We start from the raw sequence: 25,386 nt of genomic DNA, 5'->3' as shown, positions 1-25,386 counted from the left end.
TTTTATGAGTAGACTCAAGGAATGTTTACTTTCTGTACACTGATTTAGAAAGAGAAAGCTAGTTCTCAATCCAAACCCAAACAAATAGTTGTTCTTGTTATAACTGCTGAATGTTTTTTCTTATGTATGAGGAGATAAATGCATAATGCATTGCAGAAAAAAAAAGCTTGTTGCTTGAATGTTTTGTGGAAAACCCAGTTGTCACCCAGTTTTCAAATTATTTCCACAAAAAACAAATCCTTCACCCCAAGCCACTAACAGTCTAGTAGAGAAATCCTGTGCAAAAAAAGAAATCCTTTGTGGTTCTTCTGTCTTGTACTACTATAAGTTCATAAAGCTTTTTCAGAAGAGAATTTTTTTTTCCATCATAGCTGCAGGTACATGTTCGTATCTTGCTTGCCTGAAGTCCTTATAGGAAACTAATCCCCAGATTTTCATCATTTGGGTGAGATCAGTCAGATATTCATGCATTTAAAGAGGTTCTAAGGATACTTTTGTACGTACTCAAGATGCTTCCAAATGTTCCCTTTTTCTGACACCTTATAAACCACCCAATGAACCAGATCCAAGAACTGCCAGCATTTTAAAACCCAAGGATCTTTTCATGTGTAAGGCAGAATTAATTTTTGTCTAGTCAGTACTATTTTTTTTTTTTTTTTAAGCTTTTCTAGATGGGAATTAATTCTGGGCAATTTGTGGAACAAGACATACAAAACACACAGTGCATGGCTACTAAGAACTCTGTAACTGTTTCCTGCTTGAGTCTAAATTTCTTCACATTGATCAAGCTCAGCTGGAGTGTGCTGCTCTGAACACCTCAGACTGAGCAAGGCACCACCCTATTTTTGGCAAGTGTTGCATTTTTTTTTTTCCAATTCTGTGGTACTGTTTGTCCCTTTTATTGGTCTTTTATAACCTCTACCACTCAATCAGTGGATTTTCTTTTGCCTTACTTGAATCTGCTACCTGCTATTACTTCCTTCAGCCACATCTGCTTCCCTTCACCCTTTATGTCCACTGAAACTTTGTGATCTTCTGTACAAATCTTTCCATCCCCCTTCTCTGATTTGCCATTTCTGAACATTGTTTTAGATCATCTTGCTCACATCCAGCATGAAATGAGTTTTGTTGGCAGAAAGACTCAGCAGCCTTATTGAATGTGCTCAAGTTGCATGAGATTATGTGATAAAAAAGAAATTGCAATTTCTGATAGGTAATGCTTTCAGATGTTAAGCCTGGGACAGGCATGGGTCAGAAAAGTCCTTACTAAAGGCAGATTCCCTCCTTTTTATCAGTAGCCTGAAACAACTTTTTTTTGATATGCCAAATGAACCTGACTTTCTTTTACCACGGTCTCAGTGCAATTTGGCACGGTCTTCCTTACATAAAAAAGCAAAAACAGAAGAAAGGCTTTATTTATTTGTTTTCATTTAAAAGATAAAAATTCATCATCCTGCACAGAAAGATCCTTTATGTTATAGAATTACAGGTGGGGAAAGACAATGAACTGTATCTTATTATATTCAGTGTTTATTTTTACATTGAAAGCTGTTACTATCTCTTCCTTTGCTGGCAAAAACAGGGTAAAAATGCTTTATTAAAAAATATATACTTCTAGCACAGATTTTTAAAATTACCTCTACAAAGGAGACTTTCAGTCAATTCATGTAGGCAACTGGAAATTTGTTTGAATGCAAGCAGCTAATTGTCACAGTAATTTGCATGGGAACAGGTTTAATGTACATCTAGAAACTGTTTAGTCATGTTTTTATAAATTTGGACATGAGGAATGAAAAAATTCTATAGTAAATGGGAAATAAAGTCAAAAGCTAAAAGCTTACAGCATTTTTCTTTAGAATTCTAGAGTCAGTTATCTAATGAACATCTGTTTTGATGAGATGTGGCACTTTAATTCCATTTAAAAACAAAAAGCCCCTAAACCTAAGCTGATCTTTTGTCACTCTTCAAGCACTAACAATTATTAGTGATAAGTTAATACTCCTATTGACATCAATGGGAGGAAGAAGTGTGAGGAAAGATTAAGACTGTAGGCAAATAAATGTCTTGTATAATTATTCTATTCTTAGCATCTTGCATTGCAGTAAGTAGTTTAAGCCTTTCAATGCTAATAGCTCATATAACTTCCACCATAAATCTTCCTTCATCTGAAGCTGTCTGATAATGACATTTACCCTCCCTGTTTAGTGAGGAAGGGTGGAAGCCACTTGCTGTAAAATGTCTGAGGTCAACTGGTTTCTTTTTACTCATTAAGTATAGCTCTTGCACAGATGGTTGAGAAGGTGCAGAACATTATAGTCATCCAGTGTTTAATTGTTTCTCTATTCCTTGGAATTTAAAGAAAATTTAGGATGTATGGCAGTAGCTTTCCCTGTATAATCAGGTTGCTATGGTAAACCTATTATTCTATACAAAGAAGGAGTATGTTTAGTAAAGTGCTGATCCCTTTTCAGTATAATGCGAGCTTCAAATTACTTTCAAATGATTGAATTTGTTTGGTAAGTATTTTATCACAATAGCTAAGAGAAGAAGATCACAGAATAAGGTGTGGCTTCTAATATTTCAGCAGAAGATACATATTATATAGTTAGCTGTTCGGAAGTAATAGGACTTTAATTATTTGTTAAATTATCTCCTTAGAATGAGCCTAATTTATATAATCTAACCAAAATCTCACTACTTTTGGAGGCAGAATATTTTTATAGCCAGTACAAAGTGGCAGTCATTTAGTGACACCATTAAATTAATTCCTCATGCTGATCTTGTAACATTTGTAAAAGTAAAGGAACTAATAATTTGGTATCAATTTCAGCAGCAGTGTAATTAACTACTGTAATTGTATTTTTGAGTATTTAAAAATAAAGAAAGAGCTCAAAGAAATCCTTTTCCAGAGCACTTGCTGACTGAAGTTTCTGTCTATTTTCAAGACACTTTCAATTCTGCTCAGGTCTGCAGTTGGATGATCTAAACCGTATTTAGGTGGAATTTAGGTGAGAGTCAGGCAAAAAAAAAAAAAAAAAAAAAAAAGTGAGGCACAGATTGAGAAAGTAGGGCCTAAATTCCCTTTGATGTTGTATCTCTTACATGACAAAAATGTGCTTGATATATCTAGGGATGGGCTGCCCTCCATTTTTCTGCTGGTGAGACTGTTGCACATTAACTAAAATGAATAAATATTACTTGCAGCAGGGACTGAGAGGGGCCTGTTCCCATTGCAGCGCAAGGGACCAGCCACTGGATTCTGACTTATTAAATTGAGCATTACAGAAGATAATGCTTAGTTACAGGACATGGAGGATCCTTATTACAGGATCTTCCTTTGCTCGTTCCTCTTGAGGATTTTCCATCTCTAAAGACTCCTCTAGTCAAAGCAGTTTGCTTAAAATGATTTTACCATCTTCAGGCATCCTTATTATAGCAAAGACTGGCTAGGAGACCACTGCTGAAGATTCTTCTTTTGTTTATATCACAGTCTCCACAACAGATGGGTCCTGTTCATCAGGTATCTCTCAGCCTACAGGTTCCTGACAGTTCCTTGGGGCAGGCTGATGTGGCACTTTTGCAAAAGTGATTGGGTTGCCTAAGGTGAATGCATAAAAAGAGACAAATTAGACTCAATAAAATCCTCTGTATATTTAAGCACTAAGGATTTTTCTTTTCCAGCTTCTAATGTGGCTGTCCTTGACAAATAATTATAGCTTAGAGAATGCAGGCCAATAGCATAATTTTTTCTGTAGACAGTCATATCTTAAATTTTGACATGATTACTAAGCACAACTCTATTTCGTGATGCAGTAGATGCACTTCCACTAAAAAGTTTCTTTCTGAAAAAAGTATCCTCACATAATTGACAATGAAACAGAGTTTTTAAACTATGCATATAATAAAGGTATTAAGAAGTATTTACTCTAATTCTCTTTATCAGTATGTCTTTTTTAAAATTCTTGTACTTTATGTCCTTCTAGATTAAATCCTGGTGCATAAAATGTCAGCTCAGAAGTGCAATGTACGTTGAGGCTTGGGAAGGTGAAGAGTATAGAAGTTATAAAATGAGTTTAGAAATTTTTTTCCAAAAGTAAAAAGATCTCTCCCTATTCCAACTTAACTAGAGTGTTTTCTTTAAAAAAATAAACAAAACAAACAAAAAATATACCCCAAAGCCCCACAAACAAATATAACAAATTAAGGATAGAAGTTGGGAAAAGAAGTAATCATTTGTCAGTACCTTACCCTAAAGGGTTTTATTCTCATGACACCTACAGTTAGAAAACCTTTAATGAGGTTTTCATTAAAAGTCCTTTCCTGTTCAATAAAATATTACAGCAAATGCTGGAAAAAATCAGTGCAGTGTGTTGTGAACTGCCTGGTTGCATAATGAAAGGCTACACTTACTTTCCAGCAATACTGTAAATTCAGGAGGTGCATTCAGTAGAGCAGTGACCAGGCCCAAGCTAAGTTTCACGGATGCTGTGACTAAATCAATAAGGGCAGGTTTTCTGCATCCTAGTCCACGTCTCTGGTGGCCGTTTTTTACACACAATATCCATTCCCAAGCCCATCAAATGTGTGAGTTTGGTCCATGTTTTGTGCCATATTTAGAATGTTCTTTCATCAGCATTGCATAAGATAATTTAAAAACATACAGAGGCAAACTCTTAGAAGTTAGGGCCTGTTACCTGAATTAAGTTTGTCTCAGATATGTGCAGTAGAGGACTGTCCTGGATATTGATTTTTTCCACATCTGGCCACTTAGTACTCACTGCTCTTAGGGTTTTGGAGTGAAGATCTGTGGGAACTTGGATAAATCCCTTTAAGTCCCTTTAAGCTCTGGGGAGCTCTCCTGTAAATAGAATGATGGAAGGGGAGGCTGTAACAGAGGTTGTGCTTATTTCTTCAGATCTAGACAAGAAAAATTACAGGGATTTTGCTTTCAAAAAGATTGACAGAGTATTTTAAGAATTATTTTTCTACATAAATAGAGAGTATCTTAGCTCTGTGTGTAGACTATTTAATTCTGATCACATCTGTCTTGGTGTTTCTGAGATATGTGCTAAATATTTTAGATCAATTATAGAGGTTAATAATGCACATAAGCATGGGCGGGCTCAGTTATGCTAAGTTCAGATATGAAAAACATGCAATGCCAGTGATTGCTTATTGTTGCTGTTTCCACTAAGATTATAACAGTGATAATGCTTTCCATCTGGTTGCCATGGAGGAGGAATAGTTTTGTTTTGCTATGTATTTGTTTGTTTGTTTGTTTTTAAATTGTGTTTATGTGCTATACTTTAATCAATGCAGTGTGACTTGTACTTTGTTTTTGGTGTTAGGATGCAGCATAAATTTAGGGTTTATTCAATTTATTTTACTTTACTGAAATCATTACTCTAACAATTATTTATTCTTACAGGGAGATGTGAATGTGGCCAGTGCACTTGTTTCCCTCCAGGAGACAACAGAGTTCATGGCAAAAACTGTGAATGTGATGATCGACAGTGTGAAAATGCAGATGGTGATGTCTGTGGGGGTATGTGTTCACTTAATATCACATAACATAGCAGAATTTCACAGCATAACAAAACTAAATCTTGACAGTATATAGCTTTCTGTTCCCTTTGATTTTATAGTGTAATGTCAGTATAGACCATTTACATCATTGATTGATAATAAGATGGCAGATTTTTGTTAGAAACAAGCACTAAAAGTATTGAACATGTTAGAGAATATTTATTTTAAGACTTCAGGAATGCTAACACATAAATGGAAGTGCTGTAGTCTATCCTAAGTTCCATCAGTATTCATTAAAGAATACAGAAACTTAAACAAAAACCTAAAAACATTAGGTAACCTTACATTGTGTTTAGTTGTGATGCTTTATTGAGGGTGTTATAATACACTTGAAGGTACTAATAACCAGCAAAACCTTGAAATATCTTGTATTCACTGACAGTGATATGCCTGTTTTCTAAAAAAGTAGCAAAATATGTTATGAAAGAATGTAAAATGCTTGAGAGACAGTGTCATAGTAATTGTAGATGCAGATGGTTCATTTTAGTGTTGACAGTGAAGACCTTACATTGTGATATTTCCGCAAAGTATGTTGGTGTTTAGCAGTATTTCAAGGTAGTTTTGGATATGTTAGTGCATGCATACCACATGGTATTTTATAAGCAGGCAAATAATATTTATCATTAATGCTCTCTTTCTAGTTTTTATGTGCTTCATCTTTAAAATGACTCTTTGATTCTAAATACTAAAAAAGTTGTTGGTGTGAACAATGGCACATTGTATTGTATTCCTTATTTCTGTGTAGGAAAAAGAATGTATTGCTTCATGTTCCTCATGTACATAAAAAATTCTGACTTCCCTGAAATAGGGAATATTTCTTCAAGGTGTCTGCCATGCAGAATATAGATATATAGAAAATTTTGGTTTGAATGTCTAACCAGCCTTAAAAATAGTTTACAGCATTCAGAGTAAGTCAATAATATGAGTGTGTAGAAAAAAAAAAATAATTGAAATTTAATTTTGTGTAAAGGACATAAAAACACAGAAAAGCACTGAAAATCTGTTTCATATTTATTAGAAATTAAATAGTTGTGACATAAAATTCATCATCATCCATGCTAAAATTTTATTTTCTGTTTATATCACTCATGTTTTACATTATTACATCTCCCTCTCTTTCTCTTGGTTTGTCTGTGCTTCCGTCTCAGCCTGAACTTCCTGAAATGTCTTGCTGAACTCCTTATTCTTTTATCTTTTCTTGTCCTCTTTTCATTGTTATTTTTCTACCACTCTTGCTGCCTAGGCAATCATAGTAAGGACATAAGCCCTTGCTAGTAAATCTGTCTTCAGAGCATTATAAGCTGGACTGTGTGGGGTCTGACAGTGAGCACTGAGTGCCTGTAAGCACAAAGAAGGAAGACCAGTGTTTTCAGATTAAATGCATGCTGAAATGAGAAATGTGAATGACAACCTAAATCATTTGAATAAGAATTGTTACTAGCCTTCTCAGGCCAGCAGAGACTGATTAATAGCTTGCTTTCCAGACCACCTGTCCATGCAACGATAGAAAGACATGAGGTGAAAGCTATGATAAATTAGGGTACAACTGAATGAGATCCTATGGCCATGTTTCTGCATGATTGTAGTGAGTCATTCGCTTAAAAATTCAGCTGTCCATCAATGCAGTACCAAGAATAGAGACTTAATGTCTCCACAAAGACAGAGGTTGCAGGAGGACTCGGCATAGATTTCACAGCACTCTGCTCTTAGAAATTGATTAATGTAATTATGGAATCACAGAACAGTTTGGGTTGAAGGGCACCTTTAAAGATCATCTAGTCCAACCATCCCTGACATGGGTAGGGAACCTTTCACTAAGACTAGGCTGCTCAGTGCCCCATCCAACCTGGCCTTGAACATTTTCAGAGGTGGGGAATCCACAGCTTTTGGAAAAACCTGTTGCAAGTCTCAACACCCAAATCATAAAAACCTCTCTTCCTTATTTCCCAGCTAAACCAATTTTCTTTCAGTTTCAAACCATTACCACTTGTTCTGTCACTACAGACTTGGTAAAGAAATCTCTCTCGGTCTTTCTTATACTCCCCCTTATAACATTGAAAGGTCACAGTAAGGTCTCCCCAGAACCTTCTCTTCTCCAGACAAAACAATCTCAATGCTCTCAGCCATAAGAGTAATGATCCTCTGATCATTTTTGGGAATAGTCTCTGGATCTGCTCCAACAGATTAATGTCTTTTCTTGTACTAGGGACTGCAGAGCTGGACACAGTACTCCAGGTGGGGTCTCACCATAGTGGAGTGGAGGGGGAAACTCACCTTCCTTGACCTACTTTTCCGGTCTTTCCTTTGTGTTCCTTTTTCTGTGCCTCTGTTCATAGACTTAATATGCTAAGACTGGTGAAGGTGTCTCATGTAGCCTTTTTGAGATAGATATGTTCTACCTAATGGCCCTTCCCTACTGTTCAGGTTTTTTGATTATATGATTTCCCCAGGTGTACTTCAGTGTTGCTCCACAGAAGTATTTAACATCACATTTCCTTTGGCTTCGCTTGGTTCTTTGAGTCTTTCATGTACAAGATAAGTAGTTTTGGTTTCCAAGTGACCAGAGAATCACGTTTGCCAGCACAAGTCCTTGGCAACGCTGTGTTGCTTTTTTACACCAGGTTTGATATTTGCTCATCCTGTAACCTGGTGAGACATACTTTTCTCTGCCCTCTGAGGTTATGGCTGTGCTGCTTGCTGCAGATGCATCCTAAGCTTTCAGGTGGTATTTGTTTCCTTTCCTTTCCTTTCCTTTCTGTCCAGTCATGTTTTACAGTGATTTCATCATTGGCTACTCCACCTCACTGGCCCAACCTGTTGTCCATTACAATTTTTTTCTCTTTCAGGACTGAGGGCAGGCAGACTTTTAACAGGTAACTCATAACAAGACTCTTACATTTTTCTATGGATGTACCCATTTTGTATTACATCAATATATCATTCTGTGCTTCAAATAGTGGGCCATCAACAAGAACATTAGCTTTGATAAGGCCTTTTAATGTTTGATCATAAATGTTTGCACTGTCTTTAACACTAAGAAACAACTAAGACCGGTCATTCCAATAAGCCTCTTCTTTGTCACTCATGGCAGTGGAATACTTTAAGTCTGGTTTCTTTATTTTCAAGTGAGTGATTCCACTTTGATTACTTTTTAACTAATTGTTTTGGTCAGAGCACATACAAATACAATCTTCACCAAAATGCAATCATAACACTGTAGGGAATCTAGTTGTGCCATGCCACATCAAAGAGTAAATGCAGATTATCTTTTTTGTTTGCCTTTTGGCATTAGTTATCATTAGCTTGAAATTCTGATTATACTAAAAAGGCTTCTAGAAGCTGGAGGAGTTGACTTATTCTTGGAGGAAATGCTGAGATAATTTTTATTTCCCTCCTTACTCACATTTGCCTTCACACCTCTCTCTTCTCTAAGTGTAAGAAAACAGCGCAGCAAAAACTCTGGGATTTTATGGGAAAGGAAGGTAGTATTTTTTTAGGAAATTCACTAGTAAATTAATTTTCACCACTCAGACACATCTTTTGTTGATTTCATCTTCTTGCATTCTCATGCCCAAATACAAACATCAAAGTGTCTGCATATAATAGTTTGGTCAGGATTCCTTGTGTGAGACACAGAACATGGACAAGAGATGCCACCCATCAAGTTTTCAGTAGGTCTTTTTATTTCTTCTTGACTGACAATAACAAACTGGTCTTTAAATACATCTTTTATATATTTAGGACCCAAAAGTTAAGGTGATCCTTTTGACTCACAATTTTTCTTACTTTTATCTCTGTAAACTTGAGGCAAGTCTGGTACCTGCTCTGCTTCCCAATTTTTGACATCCTTAGTTCTTGACATTCTTTGTTTCTGACATGCTGTTCTTGTTGGGATTATGAAGAAAAGAATGACACAAGTTATTTTCTGTGTCTGCATTGACATTTTTTGTTGTTGAGCACACAAACTTCTGTCAACAAGTCATCATGACATTCATCATATTGTTGTTTTATAAGAGTGCAGACCTTCTGATTTTGATGAAACAATACATTCCTTAGTGAATGTGGTGCTGTTTATCAGTGTACATCCCTGTGAATGTGGTGTTATTTATCAGTGCAGGTCATGTATTTGACCTCATTCTGGGATTTCTTCTGGTGCTTACTTACACATTTTCATCCATGCATCATTTGCACCAGTATTAAGATTTCCAATGTTATTCTCTATGAATTGCCAGAGAACAGGGAAAATCTGGAGTTTATAAGGTATACGTATACCTTAAGCCACAATTCCCAGCTTTCCAATGATTTAAACTTTTAAAACTGAGACAGAAACTTCCATATCACATTCTTATAGTGATGGATTCTAGGATTGCACAGTCATCATCAGGATGTACAATGGTAAAGCTCCCTCTCAAAAGTCTGGTATAAGTTCCCCCTAATTGCCATGTTCCTTTGAATATAAAATTTTCATTACTATCCAGCCAGGCTAAATAATTGGATTCAGAGGAAGTACTGCCTTTTTGTTTGTTTGTTTGTTTTGTTTGTTTGATTGTTTGTTTTTGTTTTTGGTTTTGTTTTGTTTTGTAATATAAGATATAAAACAGGAAATGTAAAATCTTTCTTTTTATGGAAGTTCTAGGTCCATGCTGCAGAAATCATGAATGACATTTATTTTTCTCATCTGTTCAGTGAAGCAGAAGCATGATATTTTCAGATAACATGTTCTTGTAGGGACCAATAAGACCATAACCGTAGAAATGAGAGAGCTATGATTAATTATATGCTTCATTAAGCAAAGCTAAGTATGGTACAGTTGCTGTCAGACAATTTTCTCATTTCTTGCACTAATGTTGATCCACAGAAACAGAACTATATAAGACATTTGTGGAACTCTCTAATATATGTAAGAAACAAATTAGGAAAGGCAAATAATACCTGTCAATCTCCAAACAAAGACAGGCATTGACTGGTCTGAGAATTCATAAATACGACTCCTGAGTCAACCATGACTTCTCTAATTATAGCTGGCACATAGTTTCAAGGTCTTCAGCCACCCAAGTTAAAACAGTTTTTATCACCTGTGATTCCCAAGACTACCCTTGCCTGACCCCATCTTGGCTCCACAAAGACACAGGAGTGCCTGCCTGGCTGCTGCCACTATGAGGATGTCCTTGATGCCTTAGGGCATGTCCAATGCCAATGCCAGAGGGCATCTGCATTGAACCCCTAATTTTTCTGAGGTTCCTACCATGTTAAAATAAAAGTTTATATCCTACCAAACAGCTCTTTCATCTGTTCTATTGAAAAGTGCAGGGACCAGGGATCTTTAGTATAGGGACCATATTCTATTCATAGAAGAATCTGAAGAAATAATTGTTGCAGAAATCAGTACTATATATAGATAGTGAATATACTAGATAGATATACTCCCTCTATATATATGTATTACTTAATAGAGAATTTTTATCACGGTATTTTTATTTAAAAATGCAATTTATTCTCCTGGGGGAAAAAAACAAAAAACACCAAAAACCACAGAAAACCAAACCAAAAATTCATACACATTTACTAAGTAAAACTGGTGCTAACAAAGGTAAAAATGATGGTGTTAAATTGTGGAGAACTCATAGTCTAGCTGGAATAAAACTAATGTGAATTAGGGTTTTATTCTGACAATACTAAGAGGAGAGTTAATGATTCAGTGCCTGTGTCCTTGTGTTTAACTGCTTCATCCTAGCTCTAAGGCACATCCAGGGGCAACAACAGATAAATTTGAAAGGATCAGTAGGTATTAGATACAAGAGTGATGACTGCAGCTAGTACAGTCATCAATGCTAGTAATGGCATTGCATAGTCTGTATTAAATTAAATTTATTTTATTTTTTCTATTTTTTTTAATACACTACACACTAATGTCCTGGTCACCCAGATATTTGTGTAGGTGTATGAAAAGGTAACACTTTACATAGATGTACAGAGAACTTAGTTTGTTTAGGTTTTCAGATAGCATTAAATATGATTCAGGTTTGCAAAAAGCATTTTAATTTAATCTTTCTGCTTAAATGAGCAGTAACAGAAATTGCTAGTATATTAACATTCAAGTTGATTAATAGATATTAATTTTGTGAATCCAAAAGGGGCTTCTCTGTTGAAACTCTTTTAGTAGGCTAAAAATAGCCATTACACTATTCCATTCTTCCTCTATGTTGAACTCTGTGCACTTTGTGCAGCAAAAGTCTGCCTCTGAGCAGGCCATGCTCTCAGAACTCCTAAGACATGTGTAGCCCACACCAACATCACTTGAAAGTTTGTTCCAATAGTCATCACCCTTGTTTGAAATGCTGGTTCATTTCTTACATGATTTTGTCTGTATCAGGTTTTCTTTCTTGCTTTGTCTTTCTCTGGTAGTTTGAGAATACCTGTTCTGATACCCTCTGAATTCCTCAGAACTTTTTAGTACCCTTCCAAGTTTTGCAAAAATCTCTTCAAACATGGATATCACAGAGTTGCAGGATTTTAACACCATCTCATCAATGCTCTAATTTTGTCCCTCCTCACTTTCCTCCAGGTAGGTAGATGTGAGAATGACATTGGCCCTTTTTGCTGCAGTGTTTCACTTGAAGATGCTACTAAACTGCCTGACTGCTGTGTTACTCAAACTGGAGCCACAATCCACCTTCATTAGACTTAGACAAGACTAACTGACCTACTTTGAAAATATAATAAGACAGTCAGTATTTTAATTCACATTTATATTTGGTTTCTCCAGCTGCAGTTGTTACAACTGTTTTGGTCTTCTGCTATACAATAAAAAATGAAAAATAAAAATCTCTGTTCCAAGAACATTTTTAGCAGCTCGTTTGGCATATTTGGGCAGCGTAATGAAGCCTGCTCACCTGGAAATATTTAATGCAGATATATGCACTTTAATATTCTCTTCTGTTAATAATATAATGGAAAGTCCTGTGATTTAGAAGAAAAAATAAAAATGGAAATCCTGTTTCTATTTAAATACAGAGAAAAATATTTGTTTCATTTTCTGTGGTGTTCTATACCAGGGATCCTGTGTTATGCTGCAATTTTTCATATTCTTATTACGCTGTTAAAACTTTTTATTTTTCATCCATTTAAAATACATTATATTGTATTAGTTTGAGAAACTTCTGTTCCTGAGGTGCCAAATTTTGCTTGGGTCTGGCCTCAGTTTGCCCTTCAGGAACATCATCTGTTTGTAATAGTTAGTCTGTAAATAAGAACCAGATTCCTCTGTAATGATTACTTCACCTTTTTCCTCTGTAACGATTACTTCACCCATAGTGGTGCCTTTTGTCTTACAAAATAATCCTGAAGGTTTTTGGGGAACACTGACAACAGCTGCATGAGTAATCCTAAACTGAAATTTCCTACAGCAGCACAATTTCAATTCCAGGCATGGCAAGAAATAATTCATCATGATGCCCAGTGTGGTTCAGGTTAATTTGGGTTGTAACGAGCCCCTGCTAGTAATCTGCCACAGCTTGCTTTTTTGCTGAATTCATATTTCATATTTAAATCTTGTGGCTGAGTTGTAATTCTAAGCAAAATGACAGAGTATTTGATGCCATCTTTTTTGTCTTTGCCTATCCCAGATCAAAGTCTTTATTTTTTGAGATTAATTTTTAAAACATTGTTGATTATTTAAAGTTTATTAGCATAGCTTTTTATGAATATGCATTTGCAATGCAATTTGTTTGTGATTTTAACTGTTTTCTGTTAGGTTTGAAATATTGATAGACCAACAGTTCTAAGTATATCTGCTTAATCTGTGTAGTTAGGGGTAAAGAAAAATATATAATTGAAGAAGTCCAGCCAAAATTAATTGCTTAACATAAATACTGATTTAACTACTCAGATTACCCCTTTCTTCTATGATTTGCAAGGAGGATATTCACAACTAGACTACATAAAGCAGTTGTTTTCAGGCCACCACACTCACATGGATAGCTTAGAGTTAACAAGCAGTGGGCTGAACACTTGTACACTTGCCTCAATGCCTCAATGGATGAGGCATCCAAAAACCTGCAGCTGCCCAAGCTGGTGTCAGCTAGGAGCAAATATTTTTTTTTTAATGGATTATTTGAGACAAAAGAATCCTTTATGTTTTGAGGATTTATATGGCATAAATAAGGAGAGAAATTGTCTTTACAGAAAAGTGCAAGTCAAATTTTATGTGGTAAACAACAAGCTCTGTTTGCTGTAAATTTATAGATTATTCATTACCTTTTTATTTGACTTGTATAAAGTATTTACAGACATGATCAGTCTCTTCATTCAGTAACACATAATGACTACAAGAAAAATGCCTTAAAATTATTTTCTCATTGAAATTGCCATGGACATCATACTATTCACTGCCAAAGGAGTAGAGGTGTTTGCATCTTCAGAAATAATTTTCCAGTAGTGACATCCAGTTGCATATTTTGCTCTTAGTTAGTTGAGCTAATCTGAATTCTAATCTCTATGTTACTAATTAAAAATAAATAAGGCAAATAATAATGCTCTTAAGAAGCTTAATTTTAGTTAGTTCATACAGACAACTGCATGACATCTATCTGGAAGGGGCACATGGGAAGGTATATATATACATGTTTTCTACCTCTTGTATTTTGGGTTGTCATATAGTTGTTGTTTTCCAGTCTGACACAAAAGTTCAAGTAGCATCAAACTTTTATCATTGCTAGTTATCAATTTTTAGAAGTGGGTAGAAATAATGTCATAATAAGACTGTGTCATCATTAACTGAGCCTTCAATATGATAAATATGATAAAAATATAATAGACATCAATAATATAATATGATATGATAAAAAAACCCAAAGATCAATACAGAGTGTGGGATACAAAATTATTTTGAATTTTTAGATGCTGGAAATGACAGCTCCAAGACTTTGGAGCCCCCAGTATTTTTGTAATTAAAATTTGTAAAGTGTTTGATTATCAATAAATTTGAATGAATTTCACTTTCAGCAAACTACCAGCTTTGTCTCTCCTCTGGCTTTTTGCCAGTGTTGCCTCTGAGTTTACAAAATCAAGTTGCAGTAGAGGCTTATGAGAAATCCACTAATCAGAAAAACAAAATTGCTGGTTTGTTTCCCTGCATCCTACAGCTTCATGCTTTTCCAGATACTCCTGCTTGTTCCCTTCTTCCTAGTCCATGCTCCCAAGTCATCCCAGTCCCTTCATTTCTACTCCCTTGCCCTACATAGAAGAAAAGATAGGACAAAAGTTCCTGGTATGAATAATTTGCTTGCCAGGTAACTAATTAGCTAAGGAATTTTTGTCTCTGATGCAGAAATATTATTCAAAGCTGAAAAACGTAATTCTAGCTGGGAGACTTTTCTTACTTCTTTTATTTCTATTCTCCATTCCTATATTCTTGTCTATATTTGTTGACACTTTTCTTCCTGGGCAAATTTTCTACTCAGTTTATTATTCACCATATTTTCAATTTTTTATTAACCTTTTTACAAATAATTTTTTAAAAATTCAATTTTATCTTTACCCTCCCTTCTTTAAAGCATGAATTATGGCTTCTAGTATCTATTTCTTACCCACGTTCTAGAGTTTCTTCGACCTATCCCTCACTTGTTTTTTGCACATCATTACGGCACCCTTTTTAACAGAAGAAGGAGAGAACTGGAGAAGGCCATCCTGCTGTCCACCCATCAGTCTGTCTATCCCATAGCACACAAGAGGTCTGAGGCTGTGACCAGTTACAGACTTCTGCGACCACAGTGACAGCTTTCTGCTTGTCTTGTTCATAACCAGCCTTGGTGTCATTACAGGCCATGGTATCTGCTCATGTGGCCGATGCATTTGCCAGGATGGGTGGTTTGGGAAGTTGTGCCAGCACTCAAGGAAGTGCAACATGACGGAGGAGGAGAGCAGAAGTCTCTGCGAGTCAGCGGATGGCATATTGTGCTCCGGGAAGGGTAAGATCTGGCAGCTGAGCTCCCCTGTGTCAGTGCCTGGCAGAGGAAAATAATCACGTTCTGGAAGACTAATGTGCATGGCAGAGTGTTGTTGTTCAGTAACCCTCTCTTTCAAAGGCACTCATTATTAAAAGGATGTTTAAAAGGATTATTAAAAGGATTATTAAAAGGATGCTCTGTAATGCACTTACACCCATTTTGTCAGACACCCACCTCAGCTGAACACGTTCAGCAGCATTGCTCTCCTATGCAATTTGTTAGTAGCACATAATTTCCTGTATGTGTTTAGCTGATGGTCTATGTGGAACACCTGTACATTATAAACTAACTTTTAGTGCTCCTTCCACTTTGGGGAAAAAGGGCACTGCCCACAGTAACATTCCAGTGGGGAAGATGGCAAATGTAATATATTGGACAACAGTACGTGGAGGAAAGTGTTTAAAATCAATTCGGTACCCTTAATCCCTCTGCTCCCCAAAGCAGTTGCAAAGGAAAAGTAGATGTCTGCAACCCCCACAAATGAATCCTACAAACTTTCTCATTTACTAATTTTCATTCAGCTGGTTGCATCAGCTCCAGTTCAGCTCTAAAAAATTGCCACAGGGAAGAATAAAAGTTAGAAAATCTTTATAATTATCTGAAATTATTCTCTGAGGTTCTTACCTTGCAGTCTTTCAGGCTAGGAAATTGCATTAATGGAAAGAGGGCTTTTTAGCTCCCCTGTAGTGCAAATTGCCTATTTTTGTATATAATATGTCTGAAAGAGAATAGACAGAAAAGAGACTGGTTGGAGGCTAGAATGCACTCAATCCAGACTCTGTGTGTCATTTCCTATATTTGTATGTCCCTTGCATAGACAGGAAAGAAATCTGCCAGCTGGAAAAATCAGTTAGGAACCCTCTGCATCAGGCAGATTTCCAGTTTTCCCTTTAGTAACTTTTATTTCAGTGCAGAGGAAATTTAAATGGGATTTCCAGCCCAAGCTTCATCTATCTGTGTTATCACTTACCAGAATTCTCCCTATTGCACCATTTAATTTTGTTTTGGGCCTTTTTCCCCCTCAGTTGATGCAGTGTCATAAAAAATGAGAAAGTTTCACTGTTTCTCTAATTTTTCCAGATGGGACTATCTTTAAATTAGTATATGTGTAAGAGTAAGTCAGTTACAGAAATGAGAAATGGAAATTACTCTGATTTACTGCAGAAGTTAACTTTTTTCCTCTTAAAGTGCGTCTCACAGAGACTTTTTATATAAACCATGAAGGTGAAGGAATATGCTTGGTATCAATAAAATGCACTATGTAAGATTCTGTATAAGTATAAACATGAAAAATTATGTTGATTTTAAAAATTTTCATATTATCTGTTATCTTTTGCTAAGTATGGCTGAGAACTATTTATTCCAGCCTGTGGGTCTTACTGTGAGAACAATTAGCTTTGAACATGTGTTTCAAGGGTACCATTTACTTTGAGGCTTTGGAAGTAGATAATCCATCAGGAATTTGCAGAGATATGAAGGATTTTTTACCTCTGTTGGCTGTACTGCCAGGGTGTAGTTTGGAATCTGGTCACTTTCATAATCTGTAGCAGTCTGCAAGGTGCTCTAGTGTTGTCCTTTTGTCCTTTCCAAACTGACCCATTCTGTGATGCTGTGACCCTAAATCCATCACAGAAACAGTGGTGGGATTTTTTTTTTTTTGGCCCCTGAGCACACATTAGAGCAATCACCTCCATAAGACATCTTCAGTAGTGTGTGGCCAATAAACATCCAAGAAGAAGGCTACTATCTCCTGCCTCTTCTCTGAGCAGCATGGGGATTACTGGCAAAGACAGTCTAATTACTTATAAATTTTGCTGCTATGTTCTTTTTTTCCTTCTTTTTTTTTTTTTCTTCTTTTTTTTTTCTTTTAATCTATTCCTGATGCTAAGATATGTATCTGGAAATCATGTCTTACTGGATATTCTTTGTTTAAAACACTGTTCATAAATAGTGAAGCACTATCCAGGAACCAAAATGGCAAAATGTTCTTTCTGATTCATTACAGTGAGGAAAAAAAGTAATGATTACTGGTCAAATAAAAGGGAATTTCGAACCTGTGCACTAATGGTGGTTTTTCCATTTTTGTTGGAAACCTAACCATGATATGCAAGTGCTAAAATGGGGTGAGAATAGCTTGAGTTTCTGTATGTAGGTTTTAATAGACTGTGAAGAGTCCTGGTTTTCAGCAGATAACTGCTGAACACTATCAGAAAATTGCACTCTGCTAATATAAGCAAAGTTGGGCATCCACATTCCTAGGCTGTTTTCAGAATCTTGGCTCGCTGACTGTGCCACCTGTAGCAAAAGCTCTTCCCAAGGAAAACAGCAACACCCACAACGCTGCTGCCTCCCTGGCAGTAAAGATAGGGCTCTACATGGTGAGTGTAATGGTGCAGGATGTGGGCAAGGTAATGAGCCAAATCCCATCCGAGAGGATCTGGCTGGGATCCCAGGAAACACCCTGCAACTCATTAGACACAATTAAACTGAGGAGCCTCCCAGAGCAGCATGCCCTGTTCAGGGAAAAGACTTGATACATTCATTTCCCTAACAGATTTTGCATTTTGGAGCCTTATCTTCCTTGCTTGACTTGGTGTTAAATTTGCTGTATCTTCTGCAAAACAGTTTTAAACATCGTGGGCATCCCTCAGTAGCAGGATCAGTGCTCGCTGATGCAGAATCACTTCAGGCTTCTTACAGTGTAATACTCATAATAACTGCTGTAATTTTACTAAAATCCTCATACTATTCCTCATTATTTTCAGATGTCAGTACCTTGCAGTTTGTATAAATAGAGTTATTTGTTTTAAATTGCCCTCAAGTATATCTTAGTGTACCTCTTATAGAACAACCCTGTGATATGTTAGCTATCCTCCACTACCTCCTTATACGACAGCATTTTTGATCCTTGTAGGGAAGTATTTTCTATGCCAGTAGCCCTGTAAGCAATACTCAGAACCCACAGAAAAAGTAAATGCTTAATCAAATACTTCCATCTTCAAATGTTCTAATCACTAGCTCTTCCTGAATATATTACATGTTCCATATGTTACAAGTTAAAGCATTTCCCTAAAATTAGGCAATGTGTTAATTTTTGTGAATTTAAAATAAGCATTAAATTACATATTTAATTACAAATTAGATACTCTGCTGAGGCTGTTCTGAAGTTTTCAAGAATTAAGCTTCAGTATTTATGGGAAAAGAAACAGAAAATTGGTTGATATCAACAGATGCAACTTTTTTTCTTTAAGTGCATTAGGATTATTACTATGGATTTTATTCAGAGGTCACTGAAAGAACTGGAAAGATGGAATATCACGATTTTATAGGCTTTGGCTCAGGCCCTGTTGAGTAATCCATGAATTCTGTTTAGGTTATATTCTCACATAACCAAGCATCCTTCTATATATTTTTTTCTTTAATAATGCAGTCAACACATTAGCGACTTTTTAATGGAATGATCCTGGAAATATTGTAGGAGGCTAGGATTTTCAAAGGAATTTAACTCATTTAAAAGCATCTTCTATAAAAGCTTATTTGGTGAAATTTTTTAACTCATCCCCTCATAGCTGAGAATTTTGCACGTATCTTTGCTATAATTTATCTGGGTTTTTAAATTTGTTTTTTTTTTAACATTGATTTCTGCTGTTACCCCTAATCAAAAGGATTTTTGCTTAGCAGTTAGTAAGATCCCCACTTCAGTGTTTACATATCTGAAATCTGCATAGGGCCAGGCTGCTGAAGATGAGATCTGTAAAAGCCAAGTCTCTTCAGTCAGGTGCTGGAATCATTCAGGAGGAATTGCCATCTCCTTGTGGCCTTTCTAGTTGCAGAAAAGCCTCTCTCACACACTTCTCAGGCTATAGGCTTCCTGACACATGATTGTCCAGAGGCACCTGTCACTTTCCACAATTCAGAGCCACAGACCTTCTCCTGAAGGTAAGGATGCCTCAGAGTCTTCTCTTCAAGGGAGGATTCTGGTGCTCTGTGGGTTATGGCATCACCCGAATTTGACCACAGCTGCTTTGTCTGTGAGGGTGTGGCCTGACATCCTTTAGGAGAAGGAGAGCAGCTTCTCCCAACAAGGGGCGTTTGGGCACACTGCAGGAACAAGCCAATTGCTGAGCTGCCATTATGTGCACACTCTTTTTGACCTAGAGCAAATGTTCAGTAAGTCCATGGGAGGTGGAGAAGCTTCATTCGTGGTGATGAGGATTTTGGGGGTCTATAGATGTTAGTCTTGAGCACTGTTGGTGCTTTTGTGAACTCACTCCTAAAAGCTTTAGATGAGGAGGACTGTTTTCTTCCTGGGGACAATTTGAGCTTTACTAGTACAAAAAAAAAAAAAAAAAAAAAAAAAAAGGAAGTTACTGGGGAGAGAAGCCCTGATTGTAGGTCTCCGAAACCAAAAGAAAGCTTCAAAATGTGAGTCTTGATTATTGAAATAGCAGGATCAAAGCTATTAGCAGTAGCATCCCATCATACTCTAACTCATGCCAAAAGAATCCTTTCATTCAAAAGGCTTTTAGCTTGATTATTTTCTTTTATGCAACAGCCTCTTAGGCAGCAATTTTGTGCACATGCACATGTGCGTATGTGTGCATATGTGTGACTTGGGTTGTTATTTTCTAGTCTGAATGTGCCAGTACTCTTTGACTGTGAGTAATAATTTTTGTGATTTCAGGCTCCTGCCACTGTGGAAAGTGCATCTGTTCACCCCAGGAATGGTACATTTCGGGTGATTTCTGTGAATGCGATGACAGAGACTGTGACAAACATGATGGTGTCATTTGCACAGGTGCAGTACGGGCTAACACTTAATTGCTTCAGGAAACAAACTGAGTTGATGGGAATTATGTTAAACAAAGCCCAGCTTCTCCTTTCCCCACTGATGGAGGAAGCACATTTGCTGGTTATTCAAACCTGCTATAATTGTTTCTTCATGCAGCGCAATGATCAACTTAAGGTCTCAAAACAACAGTTAAAAGCCTGAGTATGAATTTAAATAAGTAAGCCAGCTAGGGAATCCATCAGCAATTCTCTCTGTAATACACTATAAGTTACTGGTTTTTGGCAAGGAACACAACGTCAGCATTATGATCATGAGGTTTCCTTAGCCTTTGTTCTTTTACTGGACATTCCATGTGTGTAATGCATTTAAGCCACAGACAAAATTCACTGGTGGATTGGGAGCATAATTGTGTGGATTAACAGAGCTTCCTAGCAGTCAGACAATTGTTGGTGGGAGGCTGGAATAGCTGATAGCTTTTATTATGATGTGAGGGTAAATGATTCAAGCAGCTTCACCTTAACACTGTCTGAATATGCAGGTGGCAGATGTCGATAGAAGTGGGCAGGCTGCCAACAAACCCTTGTGATAAGCATAGTGACAAGAAGCAGCATGGGAATTGCTAAATTAACTCACTGGCTGCTTCCTGTTACAAATCTTAATTTTAGAAAATCTTTGCTGAGTAATTATTAGATGTGGAAGAACTCTGCAAGCCAATTAGAGTGAGAGTGAGAAGACTGACACTAGTAAATTGTGTCTTCCAGCTAGCCTGTTAGGAAGGGTCATTTTGTGGAGGCAACTAACATAGCAGGAACAAGAGCCTTATCTGTAGCTCTAATGCCTAATCATGGATCTTCATAAAGTCAGAAGGAAGAGGAGTTTACATAGATACAAAGGTTATAGAAGTCTCAAGCTGAGCATCCAAGGGTCATAAAAAATATTTAAATAAAATCAATAGATGGGTCTCAATTGTTCCACTGCTGCAAAATAGGGCCAGGACATTTTTCACTTAATAGAGAGTTTGAGATAGGATTTATTTGTATAGCACTTCTGAGATTTTAGGTTTAAAGTTTTTCATGCTCAAAGCCATGGTTTAATTGCTATTCTGTTGATAGCTTTTAATGGCTTTTTCTTTATGAATAATAGTTAATCTTGTTTTTCTTTGTACCTGGAGGCACAGTGTGAACACTTAGCCTCACCAGCTGGGTACAAACACTGGTGTGCACAATTACACTTCACCATACACAATTTCAATATTTGCAATACTGTTGATGGAATTATTGAGAACATGCTATTAATGCCATGTAAGTATAGGTGTGGGGTGGCTTCTTAATGCAATGGTGCAGTAATTGCTTCCTTCCAAAGGAAAAAGGGGACAATAAAGGAACAATACATCTACTTTAGCATAGCTTTTTACTTCCCATAAAACACATTTTAATGTAGTATATTTCAATTATGATAATTGCCCTTTATTCATTCTATTCTAGGTAACGGTATTTGTAGCTGTGGAAACTGTGAGTGCTGGGAAGGATGGAATGGAAATGCTTGTGAAATCTGGCTGGGGAGAGAATACCCTTAATGAAGGATGTCACAGATTGAGGAAGTGGGTCTTTTTGTTTGTTTTTCTTTAGGCTGCTAGGACATTTAATTTCCTAAGTGTCTGGGTGTGGGTATGCATGAACACACACATAGATGGTTGTAAATACCTTAGAACACATTTGAGGATCTGCTCCTTAAAGAAATGCATCCGAAAACTAAATAAGGGAGCACGACAACCCAAGCCATAGAGGGTGAAGTCATAAAATACTGGCCCTATGGAACTTCTCCAGAGATTTTTTTGTAAATTCAGTGGAACCCATATTATACCTATAATGGCTATTTCTTTGAGCAACCTGAGGCAAAGGTATAAGAAGACCCTTCTTTTAACATTATTTACTTGGTTGTCATGTCTCCATGTCAGTATGCAACAATTCACCTGTAGAAGAGTAACACTAATGGAATACTGTCAAATAATTAGTTTGATTTGTTTTATGGTATTTGAAAAATACATTATTTGGCCCGTTTTTTTTTTTCTTTCCAACAATCCCAATTATGAACCAACTCATAAATTGAGAGAAACTGTAAAGAAGCATATAAAAATAGTAATCATTTTTTATTTGGTCAAATTATTGTGCAACTGAGGTCCAATCACGTGACACTCATAAACTGAAGACCCAAAATGTTTGAATGGAACCTTTTCTACAGGAAAACTTTTCGTTTCTGTGGTTGATATATCAGTAAGTTGGTTATCTAATCTACATATTACAATACTTTAAAATACATAACCTATAGAAACATATGGAGTGAAACTAATAAAGATATAAAAGTATGATTGCCTATTCTGCATATGTATTCTGCAATTTACATGTACTTCTATTGTACTGTTCTGTGTATCTACTGCTGCCTCCTACATGTAAAGCAAATGAAATATTTTTATATTAGTAACTTTTAGGATTTTACTCTTAGAACTCACTGTTCAGGACAGATTGCCCAGTAACACATGGAATTCACTGAATTTAACTGCTTTCATAGAAGTGGGGAACCTTAACATCAATTGACTTGAAAAATCATCTGTGCTATGCAGTAGCTTGGTCTCAGCCAAAGATGTTTGGACAATGTCAACAAAGTAATTAAAGTTTTAATACAGTAAATACAAACAAAGCAGTGGTATGAACAAAAATTTTATTTTTATTTTCCAATGGTGAAATGCTGCTCAGTGTGAAATTCACATTGAGTTATGAACGATGCACAACTATTGGGACTTCCCTAACTTATTTACATGAGTCTCTTTTTTTTTTTTTTTAATTTTTTTTTTGTACATGTAGATTTGGCAGCCCTTAAATTCTTTAGAGCAAAAAAAAAAAAAAAAGAAATATACATTTTACTTTCAAAAGTGTTTACATTTTGTGAAACCATGATTGAGCAAGAAATTGATTAAATGGCTCAAAAATACTTCTTTTAGATACCAAACTTTAACATTGTGGTGTAGGTGCCAAGGTCCTGATTTTTGAAGAGGTACATGACTCAGAAATAATGGAACTATGTATTAACAAAAAAAATGTATTTCATTATTAGTCTAGAAATTACTTTTCTTTTAGAAAGGACAGTTTTGAAATAGGAAAATACAATGGTACAGAACATGTAATAGAATGCAAAATTTCAAATTTATTTATTTAACTGTTTTTTTATTCCTCCATCCCATATAGCTTGCTCTTTAACTATCACATTTTTTTCCTCTTAACCTGGATTCTTTCTTTCTAAAAATGAAGCTCGTGAAGCCCATTTTCTCAGGGAGTACCATTACCAAACATCCAACCTATATATAAGCTATGCAGATAAATAACTAGACATACATCCCAAAGCTGCTAGCTACTCTCTTATAGATAACCAAATATCAGATAACCAAAATATCAGGCAGAGTTCTAAGCTGTATTCATAACACATAAGGAATCCTCAAAGTAAAATTCATCTTGAAATTTTAATTTATATTTTATACTTAAAACCCTAAAACTCCATAGAGCTCAACAGGAATATTTTCTTAAGTTTTAGCATATATGCATTTTGCCAACCCTCGTGTCTGGAGAGCACAAATTGTTGCTTTTATTTATATTTATGAATAATGAATACCGCTGACCTGAATAATCTCATAATCACTGGATTTTTTGCATATACATTCATCTGCTGAATCAGAGTGTAAACAATGAAGGATACTAAGTTCTCCTTGCTTTCCTTCCATTTGTATTTAGTATTGTATAAAGAAAATACTAGATAATCAAAACTGTTCTGGTGTCAGTAGATGCTTTTGACTTATTTCATGGCATCAAAACATTTATATATACTGTAGATCAGCTGTGGTATTTCAGGTACTCATTCATATATAAAAGAACAATTCTTTAGGTGGTTCCAGTGTTGTATTTGATGCATTTTACTTTGTCATTTGCTTTAATTTTAAATTTATATACTTAAAGAGTATAAATTAATTTTTATTTCTACTTTGATTTTTTTTTAAACCAATCAGCTCCAACTTTTTTGACTACTGGATGGGTTATGTAGCTATAGCATTTCAAAAAGCATTATCCAAGTTGTTTGTTGACTTACATATGGAAAAAAATCAGAATATCTAAGACAGCTACTCTCCGTGGTTCCTTTAAATGCAATTATCAAACAAAATGGTGCTATAACTATAAACCTTAAAGTATTAACTAAGACTAGTAAAAATGTAATGAACACATTAATTATTTTCCAATTTTTCTTCTGTTTCCTATGATGTTGCTTGAACATTTCCCCTGCTCTTCATGCTGAGGTAACTGGTGATGTGACACCCAGCATATCTGTTTTGTGGCTCATTTCCTCTCTAGAAAAATGAAATCGGAAGGAATAAGATTATTATTCCATGCATTTGAATATAATAGCTGTATTAATAAATTGTTATCTTTTTCCCTTATCTCATTCCCTGCGATGGGAATTCCAGATACATAAACTGTAAATGCAGGAAGAGGCATAAGGAAGTGGAACTTACTGCTTGATTTTTTCATTGCTAGAGACTGTAAAAACCTGCTTCCAGGCCTGTGGCAAAAGGCAAAACCAAATTGGATAAAAGGGGACTTTTTACTGATTAGATTACCTTATAAATAAAAAGATATTATAGCCTTGTTTTTTCTTATGTGAGAAAGAACACAATCCAGAAGTGTGTCAGTGTTTCTATAATAAACTTGCAGGATTACACCTATTGTGTTTAACATATCTGTAATATCACCTATAAAAAAACCTGTGGATTGATTTGCTTATATAATTTATTAACCTGCTTGTGACCCCTTTTTTCCCCCCACTGTCTATATTCTTTCTTAGAAACACATAGATGCATTTAATCATGTATTTGCTCTCCCTTTTCTGATACATTGCCCTTGCTTCTTTGCTGAATAACATCTCACTTTGTAGCTAAATGATACTGGGATGAAGAAAGCT

General features: G+C 35.9%; 1 protein-coding gene across 2 annotated transcripts in view; it reads left to right on the top strand.

Moving 5' to 3' along the window:
* Positions 1-25,146, top strand: part of ITGBL1 (integrin subunit beta like 1) — a 128,979-nt gene extending 103,833 nt beyond the window's left edge. Inside the window, exons 8-12 of one of the 2 annotated variants that reach the window (XM_053971167.1) lie at positions 5,429-5,545; positions 15,408-15,554; positions 20,278-20,391; positions 21,870-21,985; positions 24,893-25,146. In XM_053971167.1, the coding sequence (XP_053827142.1) occupies positions 5,429-5,545; positions 15,408-15,554; positions 20,278-20,391; positions 21,870-21,961 (470 nt within the window). In that variant the 3' untranslated portion in view covers positions 21,962-21,985; positions 24,893-25,146. Of the gene's footprint in view, positions 1-5,428; positions 5,546-15,407; positions 15,555-20,277; positions 20,392-21,869 lie in introns of both variants that reach the window. The other variant, XM_053971166.1, reaches the window with a different exon arrangement.
* The last annotated feature ends 240 nt before the right edge of the window (positions 25,147-25,386 follow it).

The sequence above is a fragment of the Vidua macroura genome, chromosome 2, assembly GCF_024509145.1.
Source record: "Vidua macroura isolate BioBank_ID:100142 chromosome 2, ASM2450914v1, whole genome shotgun sequence".
NCBI lineage: Eukaryota > Metazoa > Chordata > Aves > Passeriformes > Viduidae > Vidua > Vidua macroura.
The sequence above is the reverse complement of the archived record's forward strand: the minus strand, read 5'-3'. Positions and strand labels throughout refer to the sequence as shown.